This window comes from Nannobrachium achirus (assembly GCF_963921795.1).
Source record: "Nannobrachium achirus genome assembly, chromosome: 12".
NCBI lineage: Eukaryota > Metazoa > Chordata > Actinopteri > Myctophiformes > Myctophidae > Nannobrachium > Nannobrachium achirus.
The window spans coordinates 57,327,839-57,347,430 of NC_137832.1; the positions used below are offsets into that span (position 1 = coordinate 57,327,839).

At 42.8% G+C, this 19,592-nt stretch overlaps 1 protein-coding gene across 1 annotated transcript in view; it reads right to left on the reverse strand.

Annotated features, from left to right (window-relative positions):
• Positions 1 to 19,592, reverse strand: part of vcana (versican a) — a gene marked incomplete at both ends in the record, with an annotated part of 75,526 nt that overhangs the window by 49,578 nt on the left and 6,356 nt on the right. The window contains 4 exons of the mRNA XM_080738792.1: positions 10,657 to 10,880; positions 11,919 to 11,988; positions 17,107 to 17,234; positions 19,236 to 19,410. Of these exons, the coding sequence (XP_080594918.1) occupies positions 10,657 to 10,880; positions 11,919 to 11,988; positions 17,107 to 17,234; positions 19,236 to 19,410 (597 nt within the window). The remainder of the gene's footprint in view (positions 1 to 10,656; positions 10,881 to 11,918; positions 11,989 to 17,106; positions 17,235 to 19,235; positions 19,411 to 19,592) is intronic.

Consider the following 19,592-nt stretch of genomic DNA (forward strand, 5'->3'; position numbering starts at 1 on the left):
CTAAGCATAGTCAAGTCAATACTGGAGATGTGGTTTAAGGCATGGATGTCATGGAAAGGAGCTGCATTTGCATTTCTTTCACCATAGTAAAAACTGCATTCATGGTCTGTAGAGGGCACTTTTTACAGACAGATATAAGGGCAGGGGCCCAAGCCCCCTTTGATGTCTAAGTGTGCACGTGCCTGGAACACACACCAACAAATACATTAATCCAAAGAAAAGAAAAGAAAAAAAAAAGGCTGAAAGTATCGTGAGGGACATTTACCACGCCAGCCATGGTCTGCTCAAAACCACTGCTGCATCCACGGCCAAGCAAACGACACAAGGAGCATCGGGAGCAAATACAACCAACAAGACTCCTGAGCGGCTTCTATCTAGCATCAAGTAGACATGGTGAATAAGAGATAAATAAGCCTGTGGCCACTGCACACTGAACTGAACTGGGTCTCTATAATGCACAGACCGATCTGATCTGTGTTTTAAATGGACTCTCTTTTACATACAATTCATGACTCGTAAATTTCACCCACGTTACTTGTCATGGGATGGGACAATAAAGTTTGTTTCCGTCAACGTCACAATTAAACCTTTCAGTGTGTATGCTGTCCACAGTTCCACTTTTTATGCTGTTTGTGGTCATTTAATGCCATACTGAGTACTTCATCATACAAGAGTGTCAAGCTAAAGTAGTGCAGAAAGCTCACAATAGCTACAAGTTCGCAAGAGAGAGAGAGAGAGAGAGAGAGAGGGAGAGAGAGAGAGAGTGAGAGAGAGAGTGAGAGAGAGAGAGTGAGAGAGTGAGAGAGAGAGAGAGAGAGAGAGAGTGAGAGAGAGAGATAGAGAGAGAGAGAGAGAGAGAGAGGAACAAGACAAACAAAGCAAGGTGATGCGGGGTAACAGAGGCGCTGACCCAACTGATTGTCCAAGCGTTCTATTTTTGGAAGGTAATTTAATCAGGGTCTATTTATAAAACCTTGCTTTTCCTGACTCTGTTCTCCTGGTATGTTAAAGTGTGACACTGCCAGGCAGCGATCACACAGCCAACGTACTGGTGTTGCTGGCATTATGCCACAATTAAGAGCAGTTGTGGCAGAGCAGTGGTGGCTGAGTGGTTAGTGTCCACACCTAGGACTCCGGAGGCCCCAGAGGTCGCAGGTACGATTCCCCACTCCAGCTACCACTGCTCCCCTTCCCCCTTGTGCTCCTTGTGGGCAGCACTGGGTTGAGTTCAGCTGGGTTAAAGCTGATAAAAAAAAGCAGCTGGGTTGGGCTGCGATATCTGAATTTCCCCCGCGGGAGGAGTATGTATTCATTGTATTATCATTCATTAAAACAACCCCCCCCTCCAAATCTCTTCACTGATCTTCCAGCTCATAGTGCAACTTGTAGACCTGCTACTTTTACTGAATGTTTGGCAGAAATTAGATTATTAAGTGGTTAATTTCAAGGACAGTTAGTTTGATATGCATTAGATGACGGACCCCCGTTTCATATGATTCTTTAATCCCTGGGACCCCAATCTACTGTTAAATAACTATTCATTTAATTCCATTTGGTTCCATTAGGTACACTCTCAGAGAGTTACAGACTTGTGGTTTTGGTTCCTGACTATGAATAAGTCATTCAAGTATGTTGTTGGAAGTATTTATTTGTAATATGAGATGTAAATTAGATTACAAAGAGTATAAATTAAAGAGCTTAAAATGATTAACTTCAGTAATCAGAAATATATCTATCAAATGAATGAGATGAATCTGGGTGAAATAGGAGGCGCTGGCTGCAACAGCGGAAAATGTGAAAATAAACAGAAACCAACCAAATTGAACAACAATCCCTTGCCAAATTGACACATTGATTTATGAACAGATATAAAGCCATCAAAAATGTTCCTCCGAGGCAAGAGGTTCGTGAACGTGAAAAACGAATTAGCTGCAGATCGATAAATCAAACAGCGTGTCAAAAAGTCACTGAGAAACCGCAGTTATTGTGACAGTTGTTCAGTGCCACAGTAAACAGCCAGGGTCCCATGCAGCACATTGGGAGGCAAGGTTTACCAGCAGTGGTGGAGAGTGAGTAGAGTGTGTTTGCTACAAGTACTGTACTTGGGAACAGGTTTGAGGTACTTTTACTTCACCAGCTCAGCGGCCTTGGGGTGTAAAGTGTCCACCTTGAAATTGGAGGGTCAAGGGGTTTAATGCCCCGGACCGGGACATACCAAAGACTAAAAATGGGACCCAATTCCTCTCTGCTTGGCACTCAGCATCAAGGGTTGGATTGGGGGTCCTGCGACATACTAGCATCACATCCAGGGTGTGTACTTGTACATCAAGCTGCCTCACGCTACAGAAACAGGAGATTTCCAATTTTGTACTTTTAAATCAAATGTATTTTGAATTCCGGACTTTTACTTGTCACAGAGTATCGCTACATGGCCGTATTGATACATTTGAGTACTTTTCTCCACCACTGGTGTTGCATGTCTTGCAGCACATGCTGGATTCAGCATGAAGCGATTATGAGTAGATTAGTGACCAGCAGGACTCTCTAGAGCTTCTCCCCTTGGAACTGGATTTCCCAGAAACTTCTTTAGACTTAACAATGTTTGGCAAAAATCGCCACAGCTTGCTGCTGCTCTTCAAAAAACTGCCTCCGTCAAAGCCAATACGATCAAGCTGCAAAAAAAAAGAGCCAGTTCCTCCAAAAAAACTAAACAGAACGCATCAATTCTCTCTGCGGTTTCTCTAGGGGGTTATTAATGTACTGGACGTTCTTAAACGACTGGTCCCTGGCGGTGTTGCATTGATGATTTAATGTCTACACGCGTGACTGGACCAATACAAGACCTTGTTCAGCGGTCCAAAATGTGGACCCTCACGGGTCCCCAATTTGGTTCCATTTAATACACAAGGCTTTTACAATGTCGATTTAGGGTTCCAGAAATAGTTACGTTCGGTTATTCTCAAACCTTTCTTTTTAAATTCAAGGACCCCCAGTTTGATATGCATTATAGGCTCCTATGTTTGTATATTTATCTGTTAATCTCTGGGACCCCGATTTCGGATCTACATGGAAAACCCTCAGAGTGTTCATTTAATTAATTAACACCTTAAGGGTCCATTTAGTTCCATTTGTACACTCTCAGAGTTACAGACCCTTAAAGGAGTAGTTCACCCCTGAAATGATTTTTAATTTTAATTTTTTCTATTGATTACTCATGCCATTGAGTTCAGTACTATTTTAGTTTTTTGTCACATTACTAAGACAATGATGTGATTACAATAAATCTACCCTCATTGATTCCGGATGGGCACCGTCCCCATCCGGAATCAATGGGGGTAAATTTACTATAATCAAATTTTTGTCTTAGGAATTCGACAAATACAAAAAAATATTATTGAACTCAAGTCTCCATGGCTCGAGTAATCAATAGAAAAAAAGGCATGTTGGGGGTGAACTACTCCTTTAAAGGTCCATTTAATTCTCATGAGTCACTGACCCTCAAGGTCCATTTGGAACCCCCTGATGGTCCCCTGGAACCCGGCGCTAAGAACCAGCGATGATGGAGATTAGCTCATTTTCTCAAAGTTTACTTTTCCCCCCCTCGGTTTCTTTAAACAACGCCAAGAAGAGCACTTTGAGCTAGTTTTTGTTCCTTTTTTTTTCTTTTTGCTCAACATCCCAACCAGGGTCTGAAAACACTCACTCACAGGGCCATTAAGAGGAAATTACAACGGCGTATAAACGTCTTGCAAAAGAAATAAAAAAGGTCCAGTGTTGTGGGTTCCGTACTGCTGAAAGCTGTGCTGTGTCTGTCCTCCCACGCTCCTGTCTCTTGTCTGTCTTTGTCTTGTCTGTCCTGTCTGGATGTTTACTGGTGTTTCCCCTCGCGGCCTGCCCTGTGGTCCAGCCGTTGTTCGTTTTTCCGTTTTATTTGATCAGCTGGCTGCCACGATGACCCTCGACTAGTATCACGATGCACGCAGTCACTCTGCCCCCGGTCAACTCAGTACGCAGTGGTTCTCAAACTTTTTTGTAACTTTTTTTTTCCATCCACGGCACTCCTGAATCATTGTTACTTTATAGCACCATACATTTTTACATCAGACAGGTTTCTGGACTGTCCAGAGTGAGTGGATGGAGATGGTGTCCTCTTATGATCAGGGCCGGATCTAGCCATAGTACTAGGGGGGCAAGAAGAAACACAAGGTGGGCGACCTTCCCGGCTGCGTGGCTTGGCGAAAAAATAAATAGGGAGTCAAACGCCCCAAAACCCCCGAAATGTATAGGAAACTATGCATTTTAGCACAGTTATACCTATAACACACTACCCCCCATAACAGGCCACTGCTTATGATGAACACCAGAGAGGAGGACCAACTATATGAAGATAAGGTAGAACATTTGCAAAAGTGCTCCTCTAAGCGACAAATGGTGAATCCCACAGTAGCTGCCGAGTGACAAGCAGAAGGTCCTTCTGGGTGGCATGGGCCAGCTACATTCTAGTAATGTGACATCACTCAAATTCACCATTTTTCCTGGAAGTGTCATTGATTGGGAAAACTTTCTCTGCAGCTGACATCTCACACCACTTTTTCCGCCTTCTCTCTCTCTCTCTCTCTCTCTCTCTCTCTCTCTCTCTCTCTCTCTCTCTCTCTCTCTCCCTCTCTCTCTCTCTCTCTCTCCCTCTCTCTCTCTCTCTCTCTGACTACCTCACACACAGTGGACAGAGTGCTCAACCTCAGTACCTGAGTCATAAAGAATATATAGACAGTCATAAAGAATATATATACTCCTGGTCCAATATTACTCCACTACTAAGTGTGAATGTTGCTCAGTCAAAATTGTATTGAGTAAAAGAACTAGAGCGCCTGCTTTTAGAATACTAAAACTTTGACTTTCACAAAGAATTTCAAAGATTTTCAAGAATTTCCCCCCGAAATAGCCAGGAGTAAAAAGCACAGTATTCATCTTCAAAATGTAGTGGAGTGAAAGTATCCCAAAAATATAAACACTTAGAAAAGCATAGTTACAAAATATATACTGTATACAAAATATATAGGCCTATATTTACACAAGTAACACTAGTAAATGTAGGCTACTATAGTCACTGTCCACCACTGGGCTCTCACACAGCGAAGCAGCAGAGTGGAGACAGGTTTGTGTAAAGCAGACTCCAGCTGTTGTGTGAAACTATCTGTGATGTAAGGACTGGGGGAGTGAGGCACTTTTTTCCCTAGCAGGGGGAAAAACACACCACGCCACTGGCCAGTGCATTATCTCACTCGCCCGCCGGTTTGTGATGCTGTCACCGTTTGCCCGGCAGCAGGCTTTTGTTTTGCCCAATGGGCAAAACCCAGACACCAAATCACACACCGAAGTTATCCTCCCCTGCCCTCTGGCCCCAAACGCCCTGACCCCTTTTCTCTTCCTTTCTGTGTAGTCTAACAAACTCATGTTTACATGACAATCCCTCACCCCCACACCCTTTTTGCTCGCTTAATCCAGTGGTTCTCAACCTTGGAATTTGAAGGTCTCCTCTTAACTTTGACAGTGTACAAATGGAAGCAAATGGACCTGTTACGGTCCATTTGGTTCTGTTTGTACACCATCAGGGTTACAGACCCCCATAAAGGAACCTAGAGTCACTGAAACCCACTTTGAGAACCACTGGCTTAACCAATGCTTACTTACTTGTTCTGCATCAGGCAGACTGTATAGCAGGGTTTCTCAAAGTGGGTGCCGTTGGCACCCTAAGGTGCCTTGACGCAAGTCCCGGGGTGCCGGCTCAGAATACTTTGATAATATTTGGAATGTATCAATGTCACTTGAACTTTAATTGGTGTGGGTACACCAAGTGTCTACACCAAAAATAGCAGATCTACAAGCTCATTGTGATGTTAGTCTTCCTATGATTGTGTCTCAGTCTACTTTAATGAACCTACAAAGGACCCCAATGTAAACACGCCATAGTGTTTTCTTGGGTTTAAATAAAGTATTCAATCAATCAAAAATCCTGCATCTGTAACTTGAAATGCTGTGCTGTCTCTGGCGCTTGTATTTCCTCTGTATGGGACCAATAAAAAGGTATCTATTTTGTTTTTGTTGTTTTGGGGGGCGGCGCTGGGCTGGGAAGCTGGGAAATGACAGAGAGAGAGTTTAGCTCCCACGAAAACACGAAAGAGGGGGCACTTGAAAAGCTCTTAGGCGAGAAGTAAAGCCGACATGATGATGATGTGGGGAGGGGGGGTGTTTGTGTGACCTATGAACCCCGGCGGGGGGCTTATCGCCATGAGAGACTTTCGTTTAACCACTTAAACCCTCTAAACTTAGTAAACTGGACATGCGTTGCCTCGGCACTTGTTGTTTTGTCTTTAAAAAAAAGGTACTAGGTATGGGACGATATGAAAGTTTCATGTCACGATTATTGTGAGCAAAGTAAATCACGATTTATGATATTATCGCGTTAATTACAATATCCCCGACATCCATTATCCTGGGGCGGAACATTTGCCAAAAAATAGCCGATCTAAATGTTGCGACGCGTTGTGAGCATGTAGATCGGCTATTTTTTGGCAAAGAGATTTGGTAGAGTGAAAAAATAAACTGTATCGTATATTACAGTATAAGTACGTTTTACGAATAGAGGGTTTAAATGGCACCAGATATGCAGCTCGGCAAATAAAATGTGAATTGATCCCAGTGCATGACGGAGGTCGGAGGACGATTTCACGATAAATTAAATCTCCACGATACGACTATCGTGAGTGTTGTTTTATCACAATAATATTGCTTATCGTCCCATCCCTAAAGGTATGCCGACGAACATTTTCCGTCATAGCTTTAGTCGAACGCCACCGGCTCTGGATGGGCCATAACTGGGATTTGTCCAGTTTTGAACCTAAGTCTTACTAAGCTCTGCCCCTGAGGGCGAATGCAGGCGAGGTGACGTTTGAAATCACCCGCTTACACCCAAAAGTAACAAAAGTCAGAAATGCCACACCTCAGCCTTTTTTTCTGTCGGGGTCCACCCCCTCCCCACCAGGGTGTCACAAGGGGGGAAAAGTGGAACTGAGTTACTACTAGGGCCCAAGGTGGAGGGGCCTTCGTTATTTTATACATTAGCTATTGAAAAATAGCAGATATACAAGCTCACAGCGCAGCACCAAGTGCCGCGCTGCGAGCTTGTAGATCTGCTATTTTTGAAAAGTCGTGAAAATGTGTGCAAATCTTTAAATATCATGTATTTTTTAAGCTCAAATTTTGCTTCTGGAGGGTCCCTGGAACTAAATAATTTGAGATGGGGGTCCGTGGCCAAATACCTATCTTTTTGGGGGTCCTTGACCACCACTGACATACATAGACTTTTCAAGATTTTTCAAAAATAGTAGATCTACAAGCTCGCAAAGTGGCAACCACTTGTAGATCTGCTATTTATCAATAGTTAAAGCACAAAATAATGCGTTCCCAGTCTAAATCTACTCCCCCTATGAAGAACATTCATAAGGGGGCCCGGCAGTGAATCCTTGTACCCATGCAGGGCCCAGGATTTGGTGCGTCGCCCCTGGTCGCGGTCCACCCCCTCCCCCTCCCCCCCGCTACTTCCCCTGCCACGGTCCGGCCGTCCTCCGTCACTCTCACTCCTACTTATCAGAGCAGACAGCTGGGATAATGGACGCCTGGACGCTGCTACCGGCCGGACTTCTAAATGCACTCATCCTCGAATGACCTCTCGACCCCCCCGGCCTTTCCATCTTTACAAATGAGGGGTCGTGTGAGATAACCCCTCCCAACGGGCCGAGGTGCCGCTTCCCAAAGGTCCCTTTCTGAACCCTCTGCTCTGGGGGTGGGTGGAAATTAGGCCCCGAAATAGCACTTACATGACCTTTAAGTAGGGCTGGGCAATTAACCGGATGTATATCAAAACATATTTTTTAATCGGATCGAATCAATTAATGAAGAATGTATTAATCAACATGAAAAAATGTACTAGATTTATTATTGAAATGTATTATTGAAATTATAAAATGTTTTAATGAATACATTATTGTATCCGCTTTGACGTAAGTATGTCACGCCGCGCTGTGCCATAAGTTTGTAGGTCTGCCACTTTTGCCCATGTCGGAGTAGCCTACACTTTGACTGGGTCCATTTGGTTCCGTTTTATTCACTCTCAGAGTTGGCGTTGAAAAGGAGCTTGTTCTCAACGGTCCTCCGTGGATGAATGAATGAAGGAATGGATTACAATTACAATTTAGGCATTTAGCAGACGCTCTTAATCCAGAGCAATTTACAATAAGCAAGGTAACACATCAATATCAATACATCAAATGAACAGCAATAGTAAAAAAAAAAACGCAATAAGAGAGAACAGATCTAAAAACATGTATGGTCATTGAGCGCAGGCAAGTGCTATGTTAAGTGCTATGGGCTAAGGTGGAGTCTGTAGAGGTGAGTCTTCAATGGATGAATGAATGAATGAATGAATGAATGAATGAATGAATTGCACTTAAAACCCTCTACATTTCTGAAAATAAATGAAAAGAAGAAGAAAATAACGTCTTAAGTATGAAATATGAGGTGGAAAATAGTAGAAAACTAAAATCAATCCTTCACCATACTGTAAAGCATCATTGTTATGATGATGGTGATGCGTAGAGGGTGTGGCAGCAAGAGTCAATACACAGAGGGGGATGACATCACTGCACTGAGGAATCCTCAGTCAGTGTTAACTTTTACTGTCCATGGCTGTTCCCCCCGACCGTAAAAATCTGTGTGTGTGTGTGTGTGTGTGTGTGTGTGTGTGTGTGTGTGTGTGTGTGTGTGTGTGTTTATTTGTGCGTGCGTGCGTGCGTGCGTGTGTGATGTGGGATAAACCGCAAAAATATCAATGAGAAATATAGAGTCATCACGCTGCTAAACATCAAAGGTTTTATTACCACCGACATGAGACGTTTCCTATTGGCTCATCCTCAGTCTGAGACCGGTGGTGGAAAAAGTACTCAAGTTTTTTTTAAGTAAACGTATCAATACTGCAAGTAGAAATACTCTGTTACAAGTGAACGTCCGGAACTCAAAATGTACTTGAGCTCAAGCTCAAGCTTGTAGATTGGCAACGCATGTTTTGTGATGATAATCAAAATCTACAAAGTAACTTTTTCAAACAAATGTAGTGGAGTAAAAGTAGAATGTTTGGATCTGAGATGTAGTGGAGCAGCAGTGAAAAGTATTGGAAATCGGAAATGCTCAAGTAAAGTTCAAATAATGTGTCTCAAAAGTGTACATCAGTACAGTACTTTAAGTAAATGTACTTAGTTACTTTACATCACTGTCTGAGAGTGAGGATGAGCCACTAGGCAGGGAACGTCTCACGTCGGTGCTAGAACAAACCTTTGATCTCTGGCAGCGTGACACAGTGTGTCAGGATTGCATTCTTTCATTGATATTTACTTCTGCCCAGCAACCAAGGTTGTGCGTGCTTTCTTGTTGATACACTACAAAGTAAGCATGAATACAATATCGCTGCCGTCAGGCAGAAACCTGTGCGTGTGTGCGTGTGTGTGTGTGTGTGTGTGTGTGTGTGTGTGTGTGTGTGTGTGCTCGCGAGCACGTGCGTGCGTGCGTGCGTGCGTGCGTGCGTGCGTGCGTGCGTGCGTGCGTGCGTGCGTGCGCGTGTATCAATACTGCAATGCAGAAAAGCTCTGTTACCATTAAAATCCTGAATAAAACATTTACTTGAGTACAAAAGTAGTGGTATCAAAATGTGAGTAAAGTACCAAAAGTAGAAAGTACTCATTATGCAGAATGGCAACATTTCACAAGTTTTCAAATGTGTAAATTACATTAAAGAATCGTTTGAAAATAGCTGATCTACAAGCTCACAATGCGTCGCATCGCGACACATTGTGAGTTGGTATATCGGCTAATTGTAAATGGACGAAATGTACAGTATAGGGTTTAAGTGGGTTTAAGTGATCTAAAATATGAACCCTTGTTGTAAAAAAAACAAAGTTGTCCTTTAATGTATGTATTGTAGTTTGTAATCATAACAATTGTAGTAAAAGTACAATATTCGCCTCTGAGACATAATGGGGTAGAAGTAAAAGTACTGGCGGAAATACTCCAGTAAAGTAAAAAAGAAAAAAAAGAAAACACCTCAAAACTGTACTTCACCATTTTTCAACCTATCTTCATATAATTGGTCATCACAAAAAAATTGCTTTTCTTTTTTTTCTTTTTCTTTTCTCATTGGAGGGTTGTGGGCAGGTCAGAAACCCATCGTCTTGTGACATCATCGATTGGGAATCCAAGCTAATAGAAAATGCAGGCTTTCTACTACTGAAAAGTTGCAATGTTAAAGTGGAAGCCATTGTTCTCGTGATAATAAAAATCTAAATATTTTTTTCAAAAATATTGATTAATTCTTTTGGGGGAAAATGATGATGTCACAAGACGATGGATTTCTGAACTTCCCACAGCTCTCCTAAGAGACTTGGACCGAGTAGAAAAAAATTGTGCTATTTTATTATGAACATTAGTGAGGACCTATTATATGAAGATGGGTTGAAAAGTGGCAAAGTCCTCCTTTAAGTACAGTACTTGAGTAAATGTAGGCCACTTTAGTCACTGTGGTTATACTTCCACGTGGGTAACCCTTACCTCTGAAGCAGAACGCTCCCAGCTTGGTGGAGGGCAGGGGGAAACCCGTCTGGTTCTTGAAGCGGTACATCGTGCGGACGCCCAGCAGGCCGCCGCCGCACTGCGTGCGTGGCACTGCCACGGGGTGGCGGGCGCTGCCGTCCGACAGCCAGCCGTAGTCGCAGCGGTCCAGGCCCTGGCGCCACGCCGAGTGCAGCTGGCCCGGCGACGCTAGCTCGCCGTTCCTGAGTGGTGGGATGCAAACAGTTAATTTAACAACCCATTCAGAACGGGTACACAGTATTGTGTGTATCGTTATTTTATGCTTTAACTATTGAAAAATAGCAGATCTACAAGCTCACAGCGCGGCACCGAGTGCTATTTTTTTGAAAAATCGTGAAATTTTGACCTGATTCTTTAAGTGTCTTTTGAATCATTCTAAGGTTTTTTGAAAAACCTATGTTTCTATGTCAGCAATCTGGCTGGCCATCGTCAAAGAAAAGTTCCTTTTCACTTAACTGGAGCTCAGTTAGTCTGTTCTTGAGAGACTACTATGTCAGTGGTGCTCAAACCTTTTCATGTGAAGGACCTCCAAAATGATATGTATTTGGCCACGGACCCCCATCTCAAAATATCTAGTTCCAGGGACCACCCAGAAGCATGGGCGGAAATATAGGGTACGTCTGGGAGCTAAAGCACCCAGCTATGAAACCATTGATTTCTCAACATTCTCAACATTCTTAGCACTCGGCCGAATTCACACCTTCGCTTTGTCCCTTTCATTTGAGTAGATCTCGCAGAGCGTCAAAGCCCGCCCCCACATCCTGGCTGTCTATCTGTGATGTAGGCTAGCTCTGTTAATGCTCCCCCCCCCCAACTAGGCAACTGTAGTATTATGTTCCTTGTTCTCCCTTATAAACTGTTTTTATTTTATTTTTTGACACTTGCTTTGGCAAGACGGGCACCCATTTGAATATTGAAACTTCTACGCCCCTGCCCAGAAGCAAAAGTTGAGTTACAAACGTTCGCTTTAAAAAGACAAATATTCAAAGATTTGCAAAAATGTTCATGACAGCCACGCTGTGAGCTTGTATAACTGCTATTTTTCACTGGTTAAAGCATTCAATAATTCTAGGCCTAAATGGGTTAATTGATCGAGACAGGCAGGCAGATAGATAATAATAATTACGCTTTATTTACTGTATAGCACCTTTCAAAACTGGCTTAAAAGAGCTTTACAGAGATAGACAGACAGACAGATAGACAGACAATAATCTCCCTACCTGTTTTTGCATTCTTGTTCAGCTTCCTCGAACGTCATTTTATCCGTCACAGGTGCGTAGAAGACTTCACCTATAACACAGGAAGAGGAAGAAGACGTGACTCAGTGGAAAATCACAGCTGTCCATTTAGCACAATTTCTGAGAATCGCTGAAGTGCACGCGCTTGTGTTTTGCACAAGCGGGGTTCAATCAAGCATTGATTTAACAAGACAGATACTTTTGTGTCCTTTGTATCCACCTGTTTCCGCGGGAGTTTACTGGAGATTATTTGGACCTGTTTGGACCACACTTCCGGTTTAACAGCAGACATACAAGCTCACGTCGCGTCGCAGATGCAACCGTTGTGAGCTTGTAAATCACACTCAGCTGCGGCGCCGGAAGCTCGGTACAAGGTCTGCGCAATGCACTATGGGGCGTTGGAAAGTCGTGGATATATTTGTTTTACCTCTTAGTTCTTATGCTCACAGGACTTTAACTGTTTTGTCTCCTTTTCTTTCCCTCCTTACGGGAAAATATCTTTCAGATATTTGCTCTGCTTTGGGGTTTCTGGTTCAACAAGTTTCAAATGATCATATCTTCTTCAAAGGACAAATATTGTCCAATCTACATTATACATCATAATGACAGCTTACATTCTGCACTTTCATAATTATGTGAAAAGCTGAAAATGTACCATGGACTTGAGCCTATATCATTCAAGAACCGAGGTTGTTCAGCTCACTGGAATCCTTCACTAGTTTCCTAATGAATTAGCCTACCCAAAGTCACAGCCAGGGACGTGCTGGTCATTGGGAAAAGCGAGACAACTCCCGAACGGCCGGTCATTAGGAAAAAAAAAAACTGTTTGCACAAAAGTAAAAATTAAACCGTTTGCACAAAAGTAGTGAAAACAGCCGATCTACCACGAGGCGTTGTGTGCTTGTAGATCTGCTGTTTTCACTAGTTTAAATAATTTTTTAAATGATGAATACAAAACAAACGGTTTTGGACATACAAGGAATATAACTAATGTAATTGGCCCACTGGCGATCTGAAATGGCAAATCTTTGAGTAGCAGCAGCTACTATATCTATCTCTATAGCGCGCAATGAGGGCCTCTCCAATTCTTTTTCCCAGGCTGAATCAGGGGCCCAGAACGTCCCTGGTCACAGCTGTGCAGGGCCCCGGCCCAAACGTGTCTCCCAGCGTTCCCATGTAGGACAATAGCAGTGCATTCATTATGCGCTCGATGCTGAGGTGGGATAGCAATGCTGACTATGTGCCTGGCCCGTGCTGGCGTGCTCACATGGTTCCCCCTCCGACGTGGGTGAGAGTCAGGCAGCCTCATACAGCACCTCCTGTGGTCTACATCTGACATTAGGATTGACATTTTACTTTTTTTTTTTTTATCTTGATGATGTCAGCAAGAAACCCCCCATATTCTAACTGCTTGTGTTTTTTTCTTTTTTTTCTAAACACGCTACTTCATTCATTCTGCAGCGTCGCTCAAAAGTATCAAAAGAAGCAGATCCGCGAGCTTGCAGACCTGCTATTTGCTGTTTTTGAATTTGAATCTTGAGAAGTAACAGTTTTGGACATGAGCTTGCCACCCGACAAAGACGATCTGTTAGTTGAAAGTTTTCCATATTATACAAAAGGCATTTATAAGGATTAAAAGCGACCCCGGGATTTGACAGATATAGACCACAAGTCAGGAGAATTGACATAAAACAATGCTTTGCACACTGATGGGCAAGTCTAAATCATTCCTGTAGTCACAGAAAACAAAACAGTGACAAAACAGTGACATCACCAGTAGACATTCCGATACCAAAGATTTAAAATGTTTATTGTTTTGTTACAAGAACCATTTTAAATCATGCAAACGTTCTGCTGTAGTTGATCTATTCTGGAATCCTTGGAATTACCATGCGATTGGTCAGCAGGTTTCTCAACCGTCCACACCCGACCGAGGGAGTAAACAGAAACGGTGCCATTGTGTAATGAGCACTAGCGAGGAGCGACCATAATGAAGACTGTATAACAAGGGTCTTCAACGTTTTCAGGCCAAGGACCCCTTAGCTGAGAGAGAGAGATGAAGCAGGGACCCCCGGATTCCATATAATTTAGTTTCAGCATTTGACAGCACAATCATCAGTGTATTTTGGATTCATGTCAATTTGTGTTATCAGATATGTAACCACTTGAACTGTCAATACTTAATAAACTTGACCTTTCACTCTTTTTTCCCCTCTAAACCAAACCTCTTTGCCGAAAATAGCCGATCTACAAGCCGATCTACACGCTGCGAGGCGTTGTGAGTTTGTAGATCTGCTATTTTTGGCTAAAGTTCTCAGAATATGGACGTTAGGGTTCAAGTGGTTAATATAAAAAAAATGAGAAAAAAGGTTTCTATCACACAAAGATTTGAAGGACCCCCTGTAGTAACTCTTAAGACCCCCTAGGGGTCCCGGGCACCCTGTTGAAGACCCCTGCTGTATAAGGTTGGAAACTCCTTTAAAGTCATGAAACAGTATCTCCGCTCCCATGGCGACATAAATCAAAACCAAAAGACGAGATCCTAATTGAAACCAAATAGGCGCAAAGGCGGGGTGAGTTAAATGATTGGCATGTTTTCACTGGGGTTTGGGTGTTAACATTTCAAAAGGGAGTCCACGGCGGTTTTGGTTTGCGCGTCCCATATGATTTATCAACTGAATAAAGTCGTCGCTTTCATTTCCTCCCGGAGAGGCGAGTGTGTGGAAGGCCGTCTTTTTTCACTAGACGCCGTGAGACGCGCACCACACTGGCGCAGTGAAACCTCTCGCTGTATAAAAGGAGACCGTCTGTATTTTGCAGAACAGTGCCCTCTATGGTAGGGCCGGGCAATTTGACTTCAAATTAATAATCAGTGGATTATTCTCAACTTTTGCCTCGATTACTATCAATGAACGATAAATACAAAATTTAGACAAATAGCTCTACAATGCGATGCGATTGTGAGCTTGTAGATCTGGTATTTTCACTATACTTGCACGCCACCATTGTTAAACAAAGCATTACAGAGGGCCAAGTGGTTAAGCAGACTAATCAGATTATGACAATGGACTAGCGGTTGTGATACGTCGAGAAGACATGCGGACAACAGTGATCGTCCAGATAACTATTACAAAAGAAAAAACATTATCATCCTCCGAGCAAATCGGGGAGGCTTAAGATCTGATCTTTGAACATCCACTCCAACTATATACGGGACAATCTTGAGAGATATTCGCTCTCGATCTAAGCAGGAGTGGGGGAAACCCCTCCACTTCCCCTCCCCCTTGGTTGTCGGGAGGGGTGTTTGGTGCCTGACCCCAAGCGTCCCGGAGGAGGAAGCATTGGCTTTCGACTATAAGAACTCTCATTCTCATCTGCTGCTGCTCATCCGCATGTCGTCACTGTGAGAGACTCGCACGTATAACACAGATGTTGTCACCTCTACTGAACCATGGATCCTGCACTTTATTATGATAGGTACCGAGTCTACCGACCGACTGGGAAAACATGCAGAGTCACCGTGTCCTGAGTGTGTGTGTGTGTGTGTGTGTGTGTGTGTGTGTGTGTGTGTGTGTGTGTGTGTGTGTGCGTGCGTGCGTGCGTGCGTGCGTGCGTGCGTGCGTGCGTGCGTGCGTGTGTGTGCGTCATTGAAACACAACTTAGTTCAAGTCATCGCGTGCGTGCGTGCGCACGTATGTGTGTGTGTGTGTGTGTGTGTGTGCGCGTGTGCGTGTGTGTCATTTAAACACAACTTAGTTCAAGTCATCAACTCCTTTTTAACAGTCAAGACAAGAATGTGTTTGTGCATTGTGTACTTTTGAGAAAATTGAAAATGAAAACAAAATATTCAAAAGAATGTGACTTCCTGCCAATCATTTCTATGGTAAAAAAAAGACATGCTGGATTCTGTGTAAAAAAACAATAATAATAAAAATAAAATGCTTTTCCGCTGGGAGAAGAGGGGGCTGAAGAAGTGTTGTCGGAAGCGTTTTGGGCCAAGGTGATAAACAGACGGATAAAGACCGCTGGCCGGGAGATGACAGGATCCGGACTTCCCGAAACGGCCCCTTCGTTCCAGAGGCATCCGAAGCATCATTATCACATATTTGTTGGTGTCTTATATGAGAGGAGGAGGTCTGATTTAATGGCGGAGAGCGAGACCGGCAGGCAGGCCGCCCTCCCTCCCTCCCTCACTTTCTCTGGCGAGTTTGGCGGTCGAAAGCAATTAGCGTTCGGAACTGTCGCCCGTTTTTGAGGTCTGTCTCTCCGACCCGGAGAGGTGCACGGTGAAATCCTGATTCAACCTTGAGAGTGATTTGTACACTCCCAAATTAGATAAGGCATATACCTATTCCAGTGTTGATTCCGTCGACTAAAACTATGACGAAAAATGATTGTCGACTGCGTTTTTTTCACTGACGAAAACTACATAAAAACAAAATAAAAACTAAGCTGTGATGACTAAAACTAAGACTAAATATATTGACAATTTCGTCAACAAAATAAAAACTAGACTAAAACATTAGAGGGACTAGTGGAGAAGAGAGTGATTTTATGTTTGGTTGCTCTCAGGTGTTGCGTGCTGAAAATAGCAGATCTACAAGCTCACAACGCGTTGCGCTGCTACGCGTTGTGAGCTTGTAGATTGGCTCTTTTCAGCACACAACCAAGTGTAAAATCAGTCATTACGATGCCATCAAGGCCTGCCAAAATACATTTCATTTGACTAAATCAACTGTATATTTAGTTGACTAAAATTAGACTAAACTAATACTTTTAAGTAGTTATGACTAAAACCAAGTTACATTTTATTCAAAAGACTATGACTAAAACTAAAAACTAAAATTTGCTGTCAAAAACAACACTGACCTATACAGGTGATTTTTCAGTTAAAAAGGAACCCTTTTCGCTAAAAGGTCAAAACTCTATATTCTGATATGAAACAATTGCATGTTGGTTCAGTAACAGGGGTCTCCCTGTCTCTCCAACTCTTTAATAAAAAGAAAATACATTTTCAGGTCATCATGATACCAATTTGAATTGACCCATTCATCAGCTTCAATTTGACAAGAGTTCCAGCTCCTATTTTGTCTGCAAATCTTTGGTTATCACTCTTCCAATTTCACTTGTTCATCCCGTATGTATTCTAATGTTTCCTAACGTTGCTTACCGTCCAGCTTGTCCACGTAGCAGTAAACATCGTAGGTCTCCGTGGGTTTCCTGAGCCCGTACGACCTGACCCCGGGTTTCGTCAGCAGGTTCCCGAAGCAACCGCGTCTGGGCTTGGTGATCGGGTATCTGCAAAGGAAAGGGGAAGCAAGGAAGTCAGTGATGTATGAATTATTAATTAGTTAAATAAATATGGATATGGATAAATCCATAACCAAAATAAGACAGAGACGAGCCAAAGGACTATCAATCAGTTGCTGTATTTGAAGAGAGTCAGACAAGGAGACAAACAGTGAGCATACCACCCTAGTGGTAGCTTGATAATTCTCTCTCTTCCAAGATGGAAGTTAACATACAGTATATAAAGAGTACAGTTATGACAGTAAGATCTTCGTGGGACTCATTGATTCGTTCCCAGATCATAACAAGGAAGACAGTGACACGTAGTGTTGGTAACTTTCCACTAGTGACATACAGTACAAACCAAAACAAGCCTGATTTCGTAGTCAGGGCAACCAAAGTTGCCATGACCTGTAATCTTTAGCCTGAACTCACAGTATACGACCAAAAACATGGTCTCCTATAGTATACTGTAAGTTCAGTTCATAATATAACCGTATATAGTCATATGAGCCTCATACACAAATCATAGAATTATGTATCATAATTCATATCTAACAGTCAGCACGGAGATCTACAAGCTCGTAGATCAGCTAGTGCGACGCTGTGGTATGACGCAGTGTAAATCACGTCAGGCTTGGCTTATGAATACATTCAAACAACTTTTAAAACACATCCCAGTTTCCTGGTAACATGTCGTTTGGGCAACTCAAGTTCCTCCATGTGTCATCATTAAACATAATAGTACAGTTTTTAACCCATGACCAATGCAGTAAGTTTGATTTGTGCAGGGCTGAGATTTCACTGCAGATAGTCTACATTTCTAAAATCATCCTAACCCTTAAATTCAATTAATTATTTCAATGGACTAAACCTTGTTTTATTTGGTGGCCTTCCTGCCTTAGCATTTGGCCTTTGTGCCCTCCCAAAATTGACAACAACAAAGGCCAATTGGCCTTGCCCCTAAAACGACAAAGTTCTAGACATGCCCCTGACCATTTATGGGCATAGCGGTCGGATCTGTGGCTCAGGACATTCGGATGTCTATGCTCAAATATGGGTATGCCCTCTTTTGTGCCCATATGGAGCTGACTGATTTGTTTGCGGCTGATGCCATGACACATAGGTTAGAGAACTTATTATGATCTCTATGACTCTAGTCATGTGATCAAGGCACATCTTTCAGATATGTCATATTCCTTCCTGATAGGCTAAGATTGGCTTCCGTTCCAGTGAAACAATTTTGACCTCACCCATGGTACACCATATCTGTAATCATAATCATTTGATCAAGATGTAGCGCTCGATTTTTTGGATTCCATTCCGGTTGACTATGATTGGCTTCCCAAGTGGCTATGACTCATTTTTCAGGCCTTGTTAGGCAACACGGCCTGGTAGAGACCTCTGATCCGAAAGGCAAACTTTTAAAATGTTGTATTTATTTATTCCACCTGTGTACATTTTTTTGAATTGTGTTAATTTCAGAATAAATGACATTAAAAAAGTAGTTGAAAATAGCCGATCTACAAGCTCACAATGTGTCGCATCGTGACGCATTTTGAGCTATTTTCAAAAAGATTTGAATACGTTTTTCACATTTTATTTGAATTCCATCCACCAGTGACATCATCGTTTGACAGATTGTTTTTTTAAACAATATTTTTAAAGAAAATATTTAGATTTTTATTATCGCGAGAACAATGGCTTCCACTTGCAACTTTTCAGGAATAGAAAGCCTGAAGTTTCTATTAGCTTGGATTCCCCATTGATGATGTCACTGGTGGATGGATTTGACCCGCCCACAGCTCTCCTATGAGACCCAGACTGAGTAGATTTTTTTTTTACTATTTTGTCATGAACATTAGTGAGGACCTATTATATGAAGACAGGTTGAAAAGTGGTGAAGTCCTCCTTTAAATACGTTTTGACACCAATACCAAGTCCATTTTGAATTCTGGACTTGTACTTAGTAACAGAGCATTTCTACATTGCAGGCGTAACTTGACTCACTTGACGGACTGGTCGGCCAGCCAGCCGGCGTCGCAGTGGTCGAAGCCGTCCTCGTAGGCCGCCCTCAGCTGGTCAGACGTGGCGATGCTCGCCCCCACGCTCCGGCACGCCTGGGCGGCGCCCGGGTAGTCCAGGCTGTACCTGCTGCTGCTGGCCCGGTAGTGGAACACCACGCCTAGAATGTCACACACACGCACAAACATTACAATTTAGACGTATTTTTTGTATTCATATTTTAGATTAACCCTTTAGTTTAAGACATACAAGCTCACTGCATGGCACCGAGTAGATCTGCCATTTTTGAATAAAATGTGTGCAAGTCTTTGAATATATTGATCCAATTTTATAAAGGTCTTC